The 19935-nt window shown below is 36.4% G+C and overlaps 1 protein-coding gene across 10 annotated transcripts in view; it reads right to left on the bottom strand.

Moving 5' to 3' along the window:
- Positions 1–19935, bottom strand: part of CDC14B (cell division cycle 14B) — a 78003-nt gene that overhangs the window by 53026 nt on the left and 5042 nt on the right. For 9 of the 10 annotated variants that reach the window (XR_009276298.1, XR_009276297.1, XR_009276296.1 and 6 more), the window contains exons 2-7: positions 16547–16640; positions 15587–15662; positions 13582–13674; positions 3077–3153; positions 1559–1625; positions 89–151 (exon numbers count right to left, since the gene is read on the bottom strand). Coding sequence is in view for 7 of the 10 variants with exons in the window: in XM_058828288.1 (XP_058684271.1) it covers positions 89–151; positions 1559–1625; positions 3077–3153; positions 13582–13674; positions 15587–15662; positions 16547–16640 (470 nt within the window). In the remaining 3 variants the exon portion in view is untranslated. The remainder of the gene's footprint in view (positions 1–88; positions 152–1558; positions 1626–3076; positions 3154–13581; positions 13675–15586; positions 15663–16546; positions 16641–19935) is intronic. The other variant, XM_058828286.1, reaches the window with a different exon arrangement.

Genomic DNA, 19935 nt, shown 5'->3' with positions numbered 1-19935 from the left:
ATACTACAAAATAACAGCACAAATTATAAGCAATCATTTTAGCGTTAGTAACAGCAAACAAATCAAAAGATTGATACTGAACACTTACTTCATAATGCTCATATTCATTTACATCAAACGTACTAAAATCCAGGAAACCATACTGCAAAGCCTAAAATTAAGAGAACACAGCTCTTAACAAAGATGCCTCTTCAGTCAGGACAGTTTATCACTCTTTTTGGTTACATAAAGTCCTATACTACACACTCTCCTCTTTCTTCAAATAATTTAAGAAATACAGATAAACTCAATCTTGCTTCAAAACAGGTTTGTAAATTTCAGTATAAGTGAAGTTAGATGAGTAAATCAACTTTTTTTGTTTTCACCTATACACTACAAAAATCCCAGGAACTGAAGAATTTCATCTTTTCATTATTGCTAGGTGCACAAAATAAAAAAAAAAATAACCAGCAAAAAATATCTATTCAAGCTATGAGTAGATTCTAAAGACTGCATTCAAGGACTGGAAATATCTTTTGTGAATAAATGCTATTTGGTAGTATCTTCACTGATTTCAAATTGTTTGCAGTCACAAAGTCCTAAGTAGATATTACTGTGAGTCCATGATGTCCCATATTAGCCAGAACAATAATACCTTATAATACATAACAGTATAAAAAATGCAACCATTTGGGTAACTAAATGGTTTATCCACTTGTTAAAACAGGAAGCACAAACACAGATAAATCCCATATCTCCAGATATTAAAAATACTACATTCTAATTTTATCTTTTACTACCTAATCTTTTATAGCTTTCCTTGCTGTTCACCAGCAAGAATAGCAATGCACCAGTCTTGACATATGAGTGGCCAATTTCAAAATACCCAAAAAAGCTAAAAAATCACTAATCTTCAAGAAGCTGACTTAACTAGTAAAAACATCAGTATTTGGTAGAGAAACCCATAATATGAAAGACAATAGTACAGTGGAGAGCTGCAGAGTTCACCATTTCACTACATACAGACTAAAAACAATGTGTTTTGATTATCCTATCCTTCAATGCTGCATTACTTCACTGCTATACTGCTACAAAAACTAGATTTTGTAATTTTATAGTTAAAAAAAGAAGCATCTACCTCCTAACATTTGTCCTATTTCTATTACTAAAGCAAAACTTGAAATCATTAGCATGTGCTGCAAATGCCTGAAGAGCAAACCCATTCAAAACCACTTTCAAAGGCTATGTTCAGCCTAATATGTAACACCAGGGGGCATATAATAAACCTAACACACAGCTTCTAGGATTAGAGGTGAATTACTGTCCTGAGAGATTACACAAGTAAAACACAAAATTCCCTCTTTAATATCTTCACTTGTTGATTATACAAGGTCTTGGCTGACTTCTATGAATGCTGTATCTACTTTTGTGACAGTGCATAATGCATACTAAACTAGGCAACAATCATCAGATTTACTACTTCACAGCTCTAACTGGATCCTAGTTTCCTAAGCATTCTTCTTCTGATGGGCAACATTTAGCTAATTTTTTGCAATGTGAAAAATATTAGTTTACTCACCTTATTTATTGCATGAAAACAGTCCAGTAAAGTCAGATGAAAACTGCAAGTACCAAAGGAAGCATCCCTATAAGATACGATGACCAAAAGATAATTATTGCATTTTAATCCAAGTGAAAGCAGTTGAAGATATTTCTCTAAAACACCTTTTAAAACCACTTCAAGATAGTGATTATCAAACTGAAATAATTATGTCAAATGATTATTTCATTTCCTATACCTTGAATCTTACAGGAATAACAGAACAAAATAAGTTATGTTAACTGATATAACAGTAAGATTACTCCAGCTACGATTTTTGTAAAGCTGAAATGTTCAATTTCTGACTTGGATTGTTAGGACAAATGTTTTAGTAAATACAATAAAATATCATCCTTAAGATGCATAAATAGTTAATGTTTAAACAAGAGGAAAAACTGGTTTATTCAATTATAAGTCTTTTAATTCTGTTGATTCAGGAATTGCATGTTCTCAGTATGTGACCATTATTAAATTTCATAAGCACCACAGAGTAAGATTTCTACAGGAATACTACAGTGAAGTAAATAAATAAATTTAACTGAATCTACACCAGAGAATATTATGCCTTGGCAGAACACCTTGAGACCACGCAGCCCTTATCAGCTAGTGTTTCTAATAATTAGAAAGCATGTAATGTTTGAATTTCAGCTGAGATGAAGAACCTGGATTGCTGCCTCTAGTAATTTTTTCTATCCTTTCTTTCCTTATGAATCAGTGTGAAAAGAAATTAGCAGGAGACAGAAAAAACAGAACCATATTCAAGTAAAAGAAAGGACACATAAAGGTGACGGTGTAGTAGCATGTGTCTCTTAGACCACCTAATGAGAAAGAACAAATGGGTAAAGCCTCCTACAGACAGATAGAAGCAGCCTCACGTTCTCAGACCATGATCCTCACAGGGAACTGCAACCAGTCTGATATGTGTTGGAGGGATAGCACAGTAGGGCACACTCAATGCAGAAGGCTCCTGGAACACACTGATGACAACTTCCAACTTGTCAAATATGTGCAGCAATCTGCAAATACCATCTTGCACATAAAGAATGCTATTAAGTATTGCAAGCCCTCTGCGGTGGATGACAGATATTTTGATATGTTTAACTATCAGCTACTGGCACAAAATCAGACTGTCAAGTGAGAAGCAATGTAGATCATGAAGCTCAATAAGTGGATACAAACAGTGGGGCTCCTTCACCTTCTGCTGGTACACTTCAGTACCAGCTGGTAACACCTCTGATTCACTAAGCACCTAAAATTCAGACAGTGAGTGTGTCCCAAGTAAAAACTTCAACACATAAAAAAAAAATCCAAACCAAAAAAAACCCCAAAACTAACAAAAAAAAAAACCCACAAAAAACAAACAGAAAACCCCCAAACAAACAAAAAACCACCCCAAACCAAAACCCCAGAAAACCAACACAGCAAAAATTAGTACTGAAAAATGTTACAGTCTTCAAAATATCAAGGTACAGAAAGTTCTATCAACTTGTTATTTACCTGAAAGGAAGGTATGAAACACTTCCTGACGATATAAGCCGGTACACATCTTCTGGGGATTCTCTCAGGTATATTATCTATTTTTGGAAAAAGACAGAAAAGGAAAAAGATTATTTTAAGACAGGCTTCAATAATTTCAAGTCATTTGTTTACTACAGAAGGCATAATTAATTATCATGGAGCGTAAGAGTGCTGGCATAGAGTGGCATCAAGAACAAATGTTGGCATGTGTGCAACAATAAAATGAACATAATCTATAAAAAATCTTGTCAATCTAAAGAAATATAGATTTTAAAACAAACTTTATAGATTGGTGCAGTTGTTCAACTATAGGCTACAGTGAAAAGGCTCCTGTTCATCTGGATTCTTGCATTTCTACTACAACTCCGCTTGACCAGTCTGTAGATTTTTTTTTAATTAAGCTTTTAAGGTGCAAATTAAAACATAAAAGCCTGCAGAGATATCAGCAAAACTATGAATCATCTGCTACACAAACTGTTGGTACACTTAGCAGACAAGACTAAAACAGTTATTTATGTATGTTTTGATCTTCCTAGATCAGAACATTTGCATTAATCCAAATTCTGTACTTCCTCCTTTGCACTGCTGAGGCAATATCCAGTAACTAAATCCAGATGCCATAAACTAAGAGAAAACAAAACAAAACAAAAAGGAAATCTATAGCTTTAGAAGCAAAATACTAAGAACAGAATGAACTTTCTACTGTCAAAAACAGTCAGAAAAGAATTCACAAAGGACCAACTTACGAGAAATATCCGTATGGTCTTCCATCACAACATGTCTGATCCCTCTTGGATAGCCTTTAACACTAAGGTCTCCTTAAAGAATACCTAAAACTCCTCTTTTTTGCATATCTCTTCTTCACATACCATTAAACACCATCCCCAGCATGGCCAGGAGGTAACAACTGTTAATAACAAGTTGTCATTAACAGGTCAATATTCAGTAATTTCAAGTTAATACTTTTTCTTTGAAATTGCTTTAACACTATACAGAAAATTGTGATATTTCCACTAATGCTCAGTAAAATTATTTATTTCTTTTATACTAATGGCATTTTCCCTTAGAGTTACTTGAAAGTAAAAATCCTCATGAGTATTAATTAAATATCTTCCAAAAATCAAGGCACTGTGTATTTACTTTCTGTCCCTTTGGACATTTTTTCTTTAAAAAGTTGGCATTGCCTTTCAAGTTTCTTTGATGCTGCCGCAAAGTCAGTTTGAACAAATGGCTTAACATACCTTAAACATCCTCTCTCCACACACACACAGAGAAAATGAGAGTTAGAACAGATGTTACTAAAAAAACCCAACAAACAAGCCCAGCTTGAAACAAAACCTAAACAGACAGCTAAAACAGACATGGCCAACAGGTGACCCCTTTGATTTTCCTGATTCAATTAGTGTGTTAAGTATTTTCTGAGCATTCTTCCCTCGAAACTGGCAGAAGAAAACAGAAAAATAAATATTTCTTGAGACATAGCTAAGTAATGAAAACTGCATGTTCTGTGCGTGTGTTCTTTCACTTGGGAGAGATAAGCAACTTCTGCATTTATGTTTGTAATTATATGCCCAAAACAAAAAAACACACTTAAAAAGCCTCCCCAAGTATCATTGAATAGCTAATCCTCCAACAGCAAAATTCATTTTCTGTTCTGCAGGCCTGATTTTTTTCTGTATTGCTTGATTGGGATGTAAAAGTTATCTTCCAAGAAATTTCAAATTGTGTGCTTTGATACAGTCCTAATTTGAATCTTGCAGCACAGCGAACACATATTGCTAGAAACTATACTAATCAAGCCCTTCTTTTTTATCAGGAAAAGAACCCTGTCCCTGAAAAACTTACAAACCTGAGACACGAAATGGAATTAGAAAACAGATAATAATTAGACAGAGTTTGTAGCCAGAAATGAGTCACCTGGAAAAAAAACAGGATAACAGAATCACAATCAATTAGGCTGGAAAAGATCTCTGAGATAATCCTAGTCCAACCTTTGCCCAAACACAACCATGTCAACTAGACCACAGCGCTGTGTGCCACGTCCAGTATTTCCTTAAACATCTCGTTCACCATCTGCTTGGACAGTCCATTACAATTTTTAATCAATCCTTCACCCTTCCTGTGAAGAAATTCCACTTAATGTCCATCTGGACTTAAGTGCTATCACACTGGGTAGTATACAGAGCACTAATTGTACCACAGGCAAATAGAAATGCAACTAATACTGGCTGATTTTGTAAGCACATATAAAAGCTCAGCTGAGGTATGAGAGAAATCCTTGGCCCTTCTGAGCTACCAGCTTCTTAAGGGAAACAACACCGAATGCAGAAGCCTTTTTTTACAAGTGTAAAAGCTTCAAGAGACAATTTTTTTCCATTTCACTGTGTTGTATTAAAATACGTTACTTAGTTCTAATATCTTAGTTTTCAAGCACAGATCCTCCTTCTGAAATTACATTACAAGTGAAACTGCTAGACACTTCTTTTTAACATACATGCATATGTGTATGGACTTTTCCTAACACAGCTACATAAGAACACCTTCCTCCATACAAGGACATTTAAAAAACCCAATCTGATTTTGCAAAGCAAAAATACAACTTGTATTGTACAACTGAACCAAAATACAGCATATTTACTTAAGAAGAAAACTGATTGTGAAACTACGAGATCCTGCTACAGTCAGCTGTGACACTACTACACACAAAAGACACAACAATTGCAGAGACAGCAGTTGATGAAATGGTCAGATGGTGTGCTCAGTGAAAAGTGTTTGCAAAAAAATTAGGTTAGTATGAGAATAGCTGGAGGAGTGCAATGGTGTAGTGCTTCAAAGGGGAAGAATGGCATTCACATTGAATGGGAAAGACCATAAACAGACAATTACTTCACAAGTATCCTGTGAGTAACACCCAAAGTCGAGACAGGATCAGCTTCTGTCACAGTTTAAGGGAATACCCAGATAGAAATTCTGGGTGCAACCAAGGGTGGAGGAAGGCTGAACATGGGTGGGGCCTGTTTTTAGGTTGGGGTGAACCAAACTCCATGTAGGTGACATGTAAGACTGAAGCAGCAAAGTTCAGAGAAGCAGCAAATGTCAAGGCAGCAGAGGCCACACATCTGCCTTCGGAAATGGTCTGCACCAAAAGAATTCCATCACTAGACAGAGAGCCACCACTGAAGATCTGACATCTTTACCATATAATTCCAGCAGCTTTTAAGCTTAACAGCTGGGTTTAGTCTGGTCCTGTGGAATGAACGCCCATTATCTGCTGGGATTGCTCCTACACTCCATGAAGTGAACCAAAATGCAGCCGTCAGTGTTTAAGGAAAGATTCCATTCAAAAAATATTTCCGAGACATCTATATTGATATAAAACTAAATATAATACTGTTTCTGACCTAGAGGAGGCCAGTGAAGTCTTAAAGATGAACAATTTAGTTGGAAAGATGTGAGGAACAAAGGACTAAAGAAAGCAAATAAACGGAAAAGAGAAAGTAGTAGTGATCAAATGTCTGTAGCAGACAGAAGTGTTGAAAGAGAGAAGGACTTCCTAAGGTAGCAAGCAGAACTGAAGTTTTAGAAAAGAAGAGAATGGAAATGTTGATCTGATTAATAAAGAAACAAAGATATATTTGTAAATTAATGAGGTATGTGCTGGAAGAAGGAGAGGAAATGAGAGCAGACAAACTCCAGAAATCAAAATATACAACAGCTGAAACTAATTTGTCCAGATGCTGATTACAACTTATGTTTCTGCTGTGCTTTCTAAGATGATGAAACTTTCACAAATAAAGTTGTTTTCTTAGGTTAGTACCAGTAAAGCAACCAACAAAAATGACTACTAAAAAGATAAAAATATTAAAATAAATTTCAAGCAATGTTATTAGCTGTTATTTAGCAGAAGAAGGCATTCTCTGGGATAATTTTTATCCTTTTGTGTATATATAAATGAAGAAAAGACTATTAGAATTTTAAAATTATTTCCCAAGAGGCTCCTTTCCTGCAGTTAGGGAAATACTTTTTTTTAAAAAGGCCTGCTTTCAAAAAAATTTAGTCAATGCAGCATACATCTACAAGTTCAGTTTTTAGAATTTTCCTAGTCATTTGCAAGCGCAGATAGGAGTATACATACATATCTATACACACACAAACAGAAACATTCTTAAAATCTTTTAGAGACATTCTACTTAAGTAACTTTCAGGAAAATTGTTACTATAAGAAACTGGTATCTTTCAAGTCAAACATATAATTTTATCACAATCTGCAATCATTTGTGTACACAGACAATTTAGAAATTCCTTTTATTATGCATACAAAAAATATCCTACTGAACTTCAACATATAGCCAGGAAGTTGCTATTAGCACTTGAACCACTAACAATGCTCTATCATCCTTTTCATTTAGGACATCTGTTTCTAATTAAGGAACTACAGGCACCTCTGTGGTCAAGAACCATCCAAACACTGAACACTGGGAAAGGTGCACTCAGGAACTCCTTCTGCCACCACTGCTGTGCACTCAGATAGCCACTTTCAAGTTCACCCAATGAAATACAAGGGTTTGCAGGATTAGGTGACCCACTCCTTATTTATCAGCATTTAAAATCAACTACAGAATGAGAGCTTATAGTAAGCCATGTTTTCGTCTTATTCATTAGTGTTTTCAATCCATTCTTATTTTTTAAGCAACCATCCATTCTTATTTTTTAAGCAACCATTTCCTAGACTGGAGTTACAATCACTGGAATGGTATTCACAATAGGATGCAAAGTATTCCTGGTGGAAAGGGAAATGAGCCTCTGGTTAAAAATGGCATCTTAACTTTCAATACATGGCACCTCCAAGTGAAATAGTAATGCCGCATAAAAAACAAAACATATTTAGTAATAATAATCTATGACACAACTTGTTGCTGTTTCAGGATAATTAAACAGGCTATTGAAATAAGTTATAGTGTTAGAAACTATATAAACTCAAGTCTGTAAACAGCACTTTAAATTCGTATCTATGAAGTTCTCAATACAATCATATTTATCCACCTGTACCCTGGTGTTGTCACCTGTTTTTCCTCAACTGAAAAATCCGCTTAAGGCTGCTATTAAATCATACATTTTATCAACCATGCTGACTTAGAAGCCAGAAAATAATGACATAATTAATTTTAAACTGCTAACAAGCAATTTTGTGCGATAGAACTATGTTCCAAAAATGCCACTCACCCAAGACAGCCTGAAGTGCTGTGAAGAGCAAATAATTAAACCCACCCATTCTGAACAAATGCAAGTAATTGCTGTGTGTGACCAGGCTCAAACACAAGCTCAATACAGTTGTTAAAACTTTAAAGAATTAAGTATTTTATTTCATTAAAACCTCAATTGGCTTTACTACTCAGTTAGTAGATTAAATTTCTAGCAATATTCCATAGGACAAAATGTTAGATGTTGCAAAATTAAAACAGAAGGTTATTAGAACAAAAAGCTTCCTGCGTGGATTTGTGTCGTAGTGAAGAAATGTATGTGATCAACAGTTATGTCATTGGCAGAAACACAGTCATTAAGTGGATAAAAGTGACAGAGAGTGAAAAACTGCCTGTCTCTGGCAACTCTCTTTGTTCATCATAAACAAAAGCAAGAAATCTCCAATTACCTTTTAAACAGCAGAGGGAAAGTATAAAAAGTATAAAAGTGAAAAGTATAAAAAGTATAAAAACCCTAAACTGACTGGACTAAGCACATCACTACTTCATGCCAGGTAAGAAAGCAACCTATGACTATGAAATGAGGGACCTCCAAAAGAACAACCCTTCTCCTATGGAGACAAGCCATTTTGTAGGAACATCGTGGAGTAAAATCTAGTACAAACAGCAGGAAAAGATGCTGCCATGAAGATTAATCATGATTTCCCAAAACAACTCAGAGAAGGTAGCATTTTAGAGGACACAAACTCAGAGACAGCTAAGACTCCAGGCAACTTCTGCTTAAATGAAAGGTCAGTACTTTGTGCATCTTGTGTCTCTTACTCGTGAAACACCTCTCACCAAAACATAGCTGAGGGTAAACATGGCTTACCCACTCTAAATTTAAGCACTGACACAGCTACCCATTCACCACCACCCAGTCTGGATCACTAGACACGTTTATCTGAGGCTTAGCCAGAGATAATTCTGCAAGTGTCACAGTAAGAACAGAGCAGTTCAACATCACAACAGTGGGTTCTAATTGATCCTCCAACCTCCAGCTTCTACCCAGCATTAGGCCCACAACAAGGAAGAACACTAACAAATTGAAAAGGCAAAAAACCAATACTATGGATTAGAACGGATGAAGGAAACGCTGCTTACCCTGAAGAAAGAAGATGAGAAAATAGACAAAGTACAGAGATGAGTCCTGGAGAAGGTGACCTGAATTACAGCAGTTCATGGGGCGGTACCCTGGGAGGGTCACCCTCCAAGTACATAATTAGTGCCAGGCCTGAGAAAAAAAACACTGTTACTAAGTTAATGTAGCCAAGGGGAGAGGGGGGAGCTTGGGAATTGGGTGGACAGAGCACAGAGGGTACATTTTCTTTCGTAATATAGGAGGAGCAATGATGGAAGAAGCAGACTTTCCTCACCCACAGCAAAGTCCTGGTGAAAATCAAGAGAAGCCACTGTAGAGATCAACTCAGAAGATCACTGCTGCTTTGGTAGTGTGGTAAGGCCTGAACAGTGCAGACAGCTTTCAAGGAAAATATTTTTCTTTAAAAGGTGAAGAACAAAAACTTCCCATCCCCCTCCCTTCTTTCCCTTTTCCCCCTCCACCCAAATAAAGTGTAAACATTCAACCCCAACACCGAATTCTGGCTACCTTTTATGTGGCTGAATGTGCCAAATTTTTGCTAATCTACATATCAGAATATTATTCTCGTTATGTCTGTAAAAATATAGAAACAAAATTCAGAATTAAAATAGATGAAAGATGAGCAATAAAGGGATTAAGATCTAAATTGTTAAGATTTACTCTAAAAAATATTATTTTATTCTAAAACTACATATACAACAATGTATTTGTAAACTTAGTTCTTCACTCTTAAGGCTATGTTATACTGAAGAGCTTGAGTTAGGCTGTGTTGTCACATCAAAGTACACCTGGAAGGAAGCAGCAGATGCAGGATGGGGGGAGAAAGAAGTATGTAGTCTGGAGAGTTGATAAACTATCTCCACTGAAGAGGAAAGAAAGACAAGTTAGATGAAGGGGAATGAGGGAAACATTAAAACACATCAACTGTGAAGAAAAGACTGAGAACAGACTTTGCTTGAAAACAAAAACACTAACAGCTGCCCTTACCACATCACAATTAATGAAGACTTTCATAATTGCCTTAGTAGTCCAAATGAGTATATTCCCACACAATATATATACACACATATACATTTGAACAAAATACGACAAATTATAAATCATGCTAATATATCCAAATTCCTTTAAGCAGAAGTTATAATATTTGGATTAAGAATACAAATTTGAGGTCAACAAGCCTTTGAAAAGACATGTTCAGAAGTTGAATGTTTATGAGGACATAGAAGTCCCAGAGGAGAACTAGTCATATACAGTTCATTAGAGTTTTATAGTTCAAATGTAACTATGTTTAAAAAAAAAAAAAAACAAACGAGAAATCACAGACTCACTGTGCCTTGCTCTTCTTGAAAATTTTGCAGCCTGTTATTCCTAACACGTAACTTGTAGCACCTGCACCTACAGAGCAACTTGCACCCAAAACTGTGCTTAAATAATCAAACACCTTTCAACACAAGTAGACAAGCATTATTTTTTTGTCTAAATCTGCAAAGGCCACAATCCTTTTCTACTTCCTTGCTCTTCCTTGAATGAAGCAGAACTCCCCTAAAGTAATGCACTGCTTATCCACAGAGTTCCTCAACCTAAGGTAAGCTGCTGAAATGGGAACCTACCATGAAGCTAAAAAAACCAGAATCAAGTAAGAAAACACATTCAATCCACAGAAAATAAAATACAGTATCAACCTACAACTTATCCTGTAAGATCAGATAATTATGACAATTAGCTCAAGCAACGAAGAGTATTACCAACACGACACAGTCTGATTAACTAAAATTACAGAAAAACTCACTAAAAGATTTGACCACTATCTTCCTTCAACAAAAAACAAGGCATTCCAAACTAAAGAAGGGAGACACTTAAGCCTACATAAGAAGCAATCAATATTTCCTTTCAATCAGGAAATATGCTTATAGACATGTTTATCAGGCATTCTGAACAGATCCTGTATCATTGCTTGCTTCACAGAGAACAATCCAATTATCCCTTGCAGAAAGCAGAAATATGGGACAAGTATGTGTAAACACTTGAGCAATGAGCTCTGTAATTAAGCTTGCCTCTTCATGAAAGATCACCAAAGCATGCCAGGGGAAAAAAATAAAAAGTCTCAGGGGCATAGTTTTTCTTCTGTGATGTTCCTTCAGTGGAATCCCTCCTACATGAAACTGGGAAGAAACTCTACCCTCCTGAAAAGAAAGAGCAGTACCAAAGCCAAAATGTATTTTGGCTGGGAAGAAAATCAGCATCTAGCTAGAGCTAGCTCAGTATCTTAGACATGCAAATTTGCAAGATAGACATGCTTACATGCAAGGGGGTGACTGATACTTCTACTGTGCTTCACTTTCCCCTGGACCTTTCAGGGAAACTGCCAAAATACTCAATGTGTACAATACAGTAACTTAAGCACTCTTCCAAACTCTGAGAACTATTGGTGGTTTTGACTAGCCTCTTTCATGCCATATGCCATGTCTCTGCAACTAGCCCTACCACATTCCTCGGTTAGGCAGTCATGATCTCATATCATGGATCCCTGTGAGCACCCTTTCTTTACTCTGCAACTCCCACTTCCTTCACTGCAGCTCTCTAAAGCAAAAACTGCCTACTCATCTGTACAACAGCCTCCGTTTTTAATTACTGTGCTTTGGATTGTCATAAGCCGTACATATTAATCTTAGCGCTTTATTCAAGACTGTTGAAGCATTCACCTTCACCTGCATGTTATTATTGCAACATGGCCAGGCGACCAGGTGATTAAAAATAATATTTATTTTAGGTTTTCTGTTTACTTTGCATAGTCAACCACAGTATTTTCTTATTAGATTGTTTTGCCATTAGTTAGTCTTCTGCACCAAAATTCTGCTCAGGATGTCAACTTCTGTGCCAAACAATGCTACTACTACAAATATCTAGAAGAGCATAGGAAAACCAAGACCCATTTTTTTTCAAATAACGGCTGATAACTGAAGCCAGTCCCCTCTCGCTCTCTGGGCCTCAATTATGATCAAGTAATTAGGAAGAAGCAATTCTCCTAAAAGGTGCAGCTGTTTTGTCAACATAATCCCTTAATGGCAAACAAGATTAGTAACATATTTCCAGTCTCCATTTGGTTTCAGAATGCACAGGACTGCAGCAACATTCCTATGTACCTGTGTTTCAAATACCAAGAGTGACACATTTTGAAATTTAGTTCTCAATTTGTAAAAAGTGCTATAGAATATAGACAACAGAGAAACCCCAGGGAACAGAAAATGAACATCCTGCATGATGCAGAAAGGCAGCAAGGAGACTGCCTGCATCACAGAAAGTGCTGTGTATGTAGCCTATGCAGCCAATAAATAGGAATAACCTAAGGCTACATGAACTTCAATCCCTCAAATCTCCAACATCAAGAAGTGCATAGCTTCTCATTTCATTTTATTACTCCGTAAACAAAAGAAATGTTTACAACCAAGGTGTGTTACAAGTCAAAACAGAACATGATTATGGTTTCACAGCTTTCATCCTGAAGTATTCCATATTTTATTCCTTGACTACCTTTTTGTGTACCAAATACATGCAGTTGTGATGTAAAGCCAGTCATTTTCCCCTCTGCAGCCACAGGCTTGGCTTAGTACCTTTCCAGCCACATTGTACCTTCCCAGGCTTTATATAAGCTCTAAGCCCATCACACATTCTCACTACTTCTCCCAGGTTAACTGAAGAGATTATCTTCTATTGGAGAATTAGCAGTAGGGAAGGAAAGGCTTATTTAAATATGCACTGGCAAATGATACATGATACTTCGTGCAAGATACTGTTTTTCTATTTTAAAAAAGAAAAAGAGGTCGTGTGGTTGGGGAAAGGCAAAATTTGAAGAAGCAATTATTGTTTCTAAATGAAAATATTAATACTGATTTTTTTTCAGGGATGCTCCTACTTCTTAAGAACAGAAATGGCAGTAGGGAGGTAAAAACGATAAAATCATACAACTTCACTCACATACCTGCTAGACTTTAGAAACTCTTTTATTATGTGATACATTACTCTAATTACATTAGTAGGTTGATTATTCAAGAGAAGATAATTGTTTTTATCTTGCTGTTCTAAAAATTGAGTATGAAAAGCTGAACACAGTCAGCAGTTGATGTAAAAATTTAAATACTTACTGCGTAGGAGCCTATGAGGAATGCAGCGTTCGCTTGCTTTTTCTGATCAAAGCCAGTATAATGAATTATTTTCTTCCTTATCAATGAAAATGACTGTATCAAGAAATGAACAGGATTATGATTTTGCATTTTAGACTTTTTACATTCTCTTTTATAAAATCAGAGGAACTGAAGAGTTTGTTTACCTCCTTTCATCCAGCTGCAGTCAGAGTACCAAAAATGCTGTAGAGTAGTCCCTCAGAAACTTTGGAAAACTGTATTGCATCCCTACCTAGATTTTTCCAGTATTTTTCCCAGTATCCAGCCTAAATAATTTTTGATAAAAATTGCAGAAATATTTTCTTTTTCTTCTTAAATGCATGTGTATTTTTAGTTAGCATTTTTGACTTCAAGCCTTTTGTAAGAGACAACCATTTATGAGAACATAAAGTGGCATTCTCAAAAGTATCACAGGTATATTAAATTTGCAAAGATTTTACAGACAGAGTTTACACCTTTTCATTCATTTTTCAAACTCAAATGTAGATAAACCCACTAGTATTTGTTTCTAATCATGCTTAGATTAAAATACTTTGAAAATATTTCTAAACTTTATTATAAATAATTTTTAAACTGTCACATTGGCTTTGCATACAGTTTCTCCATTTATCTTAGAATGTGGGTGGAATGACATTTTCCATAGAAAGGACATATACATGTGTGGTGGCAGTTATCCCCTAACTGGCCCTTGAAATAAATTCTGATGTGCTTGAAACTACACACTTTGATCAACAGCTAAACTATCATAAAATGTCATTTTCTGCATTTAAATAGCAATGTTACTTGTTCAAGATACCAGATCCAATGCATTCAAGACCAAAAAAAACCCCAGATGAGTAGCAGAAATATGTTCTCAGAAATCCTAACATGTCAAACACAACACATGCAAAGGGACTGCAACATAGCCTTGTGTTGCTTCAGGGCATCCTGTACACAAAAATCAGAGAATCTCATCTCTGATTTTCCACAGTTACCCACGTGGAAGTTTACCACCTCCCAGCCTGGACTACTAAACAGGTTTATCTCAGGCTTAGCCAGAGACAATTCTGCTTGTGCCCCAGTAAGGACAGAGCAGCAACATCACACCTGTGGGTGCCAATTTCTTCTACAATCTAAAGAATAATAAAGCAAGTCTGAATTATGCAAACTATTATCTGTGACAGACATCAAGGAATGAAAAAAGATTACATTCTTATTCTATAATGTGCTATATATTTCCCGCTTTTCACAGTTCAGTGGCAGTTTAAAGATCTAAGTAGTTTTGAAGAGGCAAACTGTGATTGACATTAACAAAAATAAGCTTTTTTATCTGCCAAACAGATTTTATACTCCAACATCTATTGAAGGTCAACAAACTTGTAGTCAGTTGTGTTGATTAATTTAAGAAATCCACTTTAAAGACACTATGCTCTATCAAGAGCCCAATCCCAAACATTACTGAGTTTAAGAGAAAACACTCTGCAGTGTGAGCAGAGCAGCCTCTGTCAGGCCAATGCTATCAATGCTATTAAAGATCAAATGTTGTTCATCACTGAAAAATGCCAGCCTAAGAAGAGAAGACCAAGTCAAACAAAGAACATTTCAAATAAAAACATAGCACTACACCCTCGAGCTCACTCAATATTGGCAGACTGCCAATAAGATAGAATTCCAAGAAAGAAGCTTTTTCTATAAAAGAGACTGTATTCATTTAGCAACTGATTTTCTAGAAGCTTAATGATAGTTACTACCACAGTTGTGCATCTTCTGATTCTTAAAAGTAAGTGGACTTTCCACCTTGATCCTCCTCCTCCCTAAATTCAGCTCACTAAAATATTTGCATTCATGTTCAGAATTCAGCTGGATTAGGAAAACAGGAAAGCACCTGAACAATAACAACAACGGTGAAAGAAATTTTGACCCATTTGTTTTTCTTTTTTAAAAGGCCAGTAATGTTGGCTTTTGAATAAGAAACCCCAAGCATTACCTTTAATTTCTTATTTAGCTTGCAGCAGTATCTGTAGACCATGGCCAGATTGAGCGGTCCAAAGTCTGCATAGAAGCTGTTAGAAGAAAGGGGGAAAATTGTACATGACCCCTGTAAATGCCTTTTTTTTTGACAAGATGCATAAAGCAAGGAATAATAATACACATGTGATATATATGTACACCATTCTAAAAACAAGCATGCTTTCTTACATAAATACATACTGTTTTGTTGGAGGAATGTTTTGTTATCTTTAAACATGGACTAAATTTTTTTTGTTTCCACACAGCACTATTCAAAACCAATACCCAGAATTTAAGAACTATTTCACACTACTATATCACTCTGTGACAAAAAACTTTTAAACTCAATTTTAAAAGGAACTCATAAGCTTTACTTTAAAAGGAGGCAATTCATAGTGCTAGAGGAAAGGAAACACAGAGAATAAAGATTGATTAGTGTGTTAAAAAACAGCAAGCATGCCCTTGATCAAAACCATCTGAAGAACTAGCAACATTCCACATAATGTAAAAGACAAACAATGGTCACTACAGGGGAAATAATATATCCATTGTCAGCTCATAAAGGCTTGAATTGACTCTGCCATTTTCTTCTCTGATTCTAGGAAGTTCAGACATTCCACTTAATACATGAGAAACAAGGACACCCCTTTTAGTAAGGCAGTACAACCTGTACTTCTGAATTTATATGGCTGCATCATGTTTCTGTGTCTTCTAACAGCAATAGGTACAATGAAAGCTTCTGCTTTGAAAATGTTTTTAAGAAATCCTGATGGAAAGCAAGAAACCCTTCAGAGGCCTATAAATCATCATGGCACATAAGTCTTAGAAGACAAAACTCATGTAACTAAATCTCCAATGAGACTGATTCCTCCCTGCTGTTGTAATGACTAATCTATTTCTGTAAAACAACAGGGAAAAAACCTAAGTTGGTACTTACTTCTCATACACAAGTTCATCATCTATGCAGAAATAATGGGTATTTGCAGCTCCACTCTTTGGCTTTTGGTACAGAATTGCAAAATACAGGCGATCTGAAAGGCAATAAAATTAGAAGCTTTTACAAACATCATCTTTTTTTGCTCAAATTTTGAAGTGCTACTTGTCAATGGGATAACTTTAAATGGTTTCAAATTAAGAAAATCTTTTAAGTTTTAAATTAGGTTTTATTCTTTCTCCAGTGTTAAACAAACAAGGCACACACAGATCGAGGCTTTTTGCTCAGCAGCATTCCCATAATCTGCAGCTCTTTGGTGTTCTTTCCCAAAGTGTTCCTTGTTTAATGATTTCACAAAATAGCAGGAGCCTGACTTGCACCCACACACACAGCAGACACCTCCTTTGGCAGGTTTCATTGCACTCCAAATACCAATGCACGCACACCACCCCACAAACTAAACCACAAATCCCTCTGCACTTCTGAGCACCTACGTTCAAATAAATGATGAAGCACACTCACACCAAACACAGGCACTTCTTTCTGTTAAATCATGATTTTGATAGCAGCGCCATGCAATTAAAGCCTGCTGGTAACAGACTCGGGAGAGATGCAGCCAAGCAGCCCATGCTGTCCATGGGAGCACCATCCAAGCCTCTACCTGGACATCTCCAACTGACCTCCCATCCCCACCCCAACTGCCCTGTCAAAGCCTGTGCGCCTGCAGGCAGGAGGTGTCTTGTATTTGCCCTGGCTTCCTTTGTTAAGCTTTGTTAAGCTGAGGGGAAAAAATCTATGTGGTATTCACATAGATATAAATTACTTTTATGGCCAGGGAAGCTGAAGCCCCAGTGAACTTTAAACACTGACTGTGCTCCGGCTATAAATTGCAGTGTTTGCGGTAATTGGTCAATAAAAATTGAGGCTAGCAGTACCACTGCAATACTTGTCTTCCTCCTGCTGAGAAAATATCATCATAAAAGATTTGGATTAAAATTCAGACCTAAAAGGAAAGCTTTCTTTTTTTTTGTTTTTTTGTTTTTTTGTTTTTGCAAATTAGTTCCCTAGAATAGATATTATTTAAGTATCAAAACAGATCACGTGCATGTATTATTTCAAAACATGATCTGCGATGAGGAAAAACTGTATGTCAGTTTTCAGACAGCAGGAGGGAAAAAAATCACTTCAAGTTTCAAAACAAGATCATCCATGACCAACACTTAGAAATCATTACTTTTATCTTGAAAACAGATGTCCAAGTATGCCATGAAAGGAGTTACCATATCTATATTTTAACAGTCACATGCTCATTGCTCACCTACATACACTAGTATCTCAAGGGTGAAGGCAGACAAGTACACCAAAAAGTGCACATTTTCTTAATGCTTTTTTCAGTAGAACAGGAGCCTGATCTGAGTGGTGTGGCTTAAACATTTACAGGTCAGGAGCAACAGTGGGATTTATAGTAGCTCCTAAGCAAGTAAGGCACCTACTTCCTTACTCTCTAGCAGAAGCAAGGCACCCAACTTGCTTATTTAATTTCTAATAGTCCCTTCCTGTAAGCAGAACAGCTGCAAGTACTAGATGTGAAGTGCATTACCTGCTTCTGCACCTCCCAGCATTTACCAAATCATTCCCAAATCATAGAAGTCAAAGGATAAAATTTAGAGTAATGTGTGCATTTTTAAGAAGTGACTAAACTGGCCTACAAAGTGAATTATGTGTGGAGAAGCAAGTGCACCAATACTCCAGCTGAGTGCTAAATACGCTATGGCGAAAACTGCTTCAGAGAGAGGCAGTCCTGGGGGTGGACTTTTGAGGGTGGTTCCCCACTCCTGTGTTAATCACTGAGCTGCGTCAAGGTGGATTTGCATGAATTATAAACTGTAACAGGTATCCCTGGGCAATATTAAAAAAACGAAAATAAAAAAGAAGAAAAAAAAAGGAAAGAAGAAAAAAAAGGGAAATAAAAGGGAAAAAAGAAAAAGAGAAAAAAAGAAGATACAGAAAAAACAGGAAAAAGAAAAAAAAGAAAAAGGAATGGAAAAAAATAAAAGTGGAAAAGAAGGTAAAAAGCTGCTTTGCTGACTTAGTTCCCTCTGCTCGGAGAATGAGACCTAACATGTGCAGGAGAACTGAGGGAAAGGGAGGGAACAGAAAGGAGAAGTGAGAGGATGTGATATCTAGGGATTGTGTTTAAACTGGCATTGCTAGATTAAACACATGTCACTGCAGCCCCAAGCTATAATTTCACACCACTTCTAAACTGATTTAATGGCTAGCTGCCACCAGGTTCCTTAGAGGAAAAATCCTCTGAGTTAGCTCACTAAACCGGCCTGCTGGGGGTTAACAGCAGGAATATGCAGCCAAAATATGCCCTCCATGGCATCTGTCCTTAAGTGCCAGTCTAATTATTGACTAGGCAGACTGAGCTCTCCCTCTTTATTGTACGAAAACAACCACATCAAAGTCTGAGAAGAATGGCAGTAGTACTCAAACTGAGCACCTTGAGTACTCAAATGCTACCATTTTGCACTTCAGCTTCTTCACAGAAACTTTGCTTCACTTTTGAAAATATAAAAGTACTTTGCAAAGAGCAATCCAAAATCTTCAAATACAAAAGGAGAACAAAAATGAAAAGAAATATAATTTGCATAGGTCAAAGATCTAAAATAATTTAGCATTTTGCTCCAAAACAGGATTTGAAATTTTTGCATCTTCAGTGCTTGTACTGCTACTGAAATGCTTCTGCAGCATGCAAAAATGTCCAGCAAAAGTAAGAACTCCTATCTTGAGCAAGCAGTGTGTATGTGGCCTTCTGAATTGCTGTTGGCAATGGTTCTGCTCTGGCATCTCTAAACTGTGTTCATTGTTGCTATTCTTAAAACACCTGAAAGAAACTTGAGTTTAATGAGTTTACAGAAGTACCTCACAATAAGAGCAGTGTGTGTCAAATGCCAATAACCTGACAAGCTGTCCATTCCTGTGCACTGCTAACAATTACTCTCTATTATGTAAACAGCAGGCTCCATCATCCTATGGGAGATTTTAGAATGAAGACATTTCCTGTGAGCATATTTACCCTTTTACTGATTTACCAGTCCAGCATCTGACAAATGCTGTATTACTCACCATGTCTGTTTTTACCTGTTTTTTTCAAACACATTCCAAGTTCTATTTAATCAAGAATTAGTGTGCTGTTTTTTTTAATAGAAATTAAGAGAAGAGAGAGTTCCTTCCTTAAGGATCTGGTTGTAGGATTGAGATATTGTACATAAAATACACTCAAGCATTGATGATTTGATTTCACTAGTACTCCATAAATGCTTAAGGTTTGGACTGCCAGGAGCAAGGCTTCTCTTTCATTATCTTCATGTTTCCTTTGCTAATTT

This window comes from Poecile atricapillus, chromosome Z (assembly GCF_030490865.1).
Source record: "Poecile atricapillus isolate bPoeAtr1 chromosome Z, bPoeAtr1.hap1, whole genome shotgun sequence".
Lineage (NCBI taxonomy): Eukaryota > Metazoa > Chordata > Aves > Passeriformes > Paridae > Poecile > Poecile atricapillus.
Note: the sequence above shows the minus strand (reverse complement) of the source record. Positions and strands in the feature narration are given on the sequence as shown.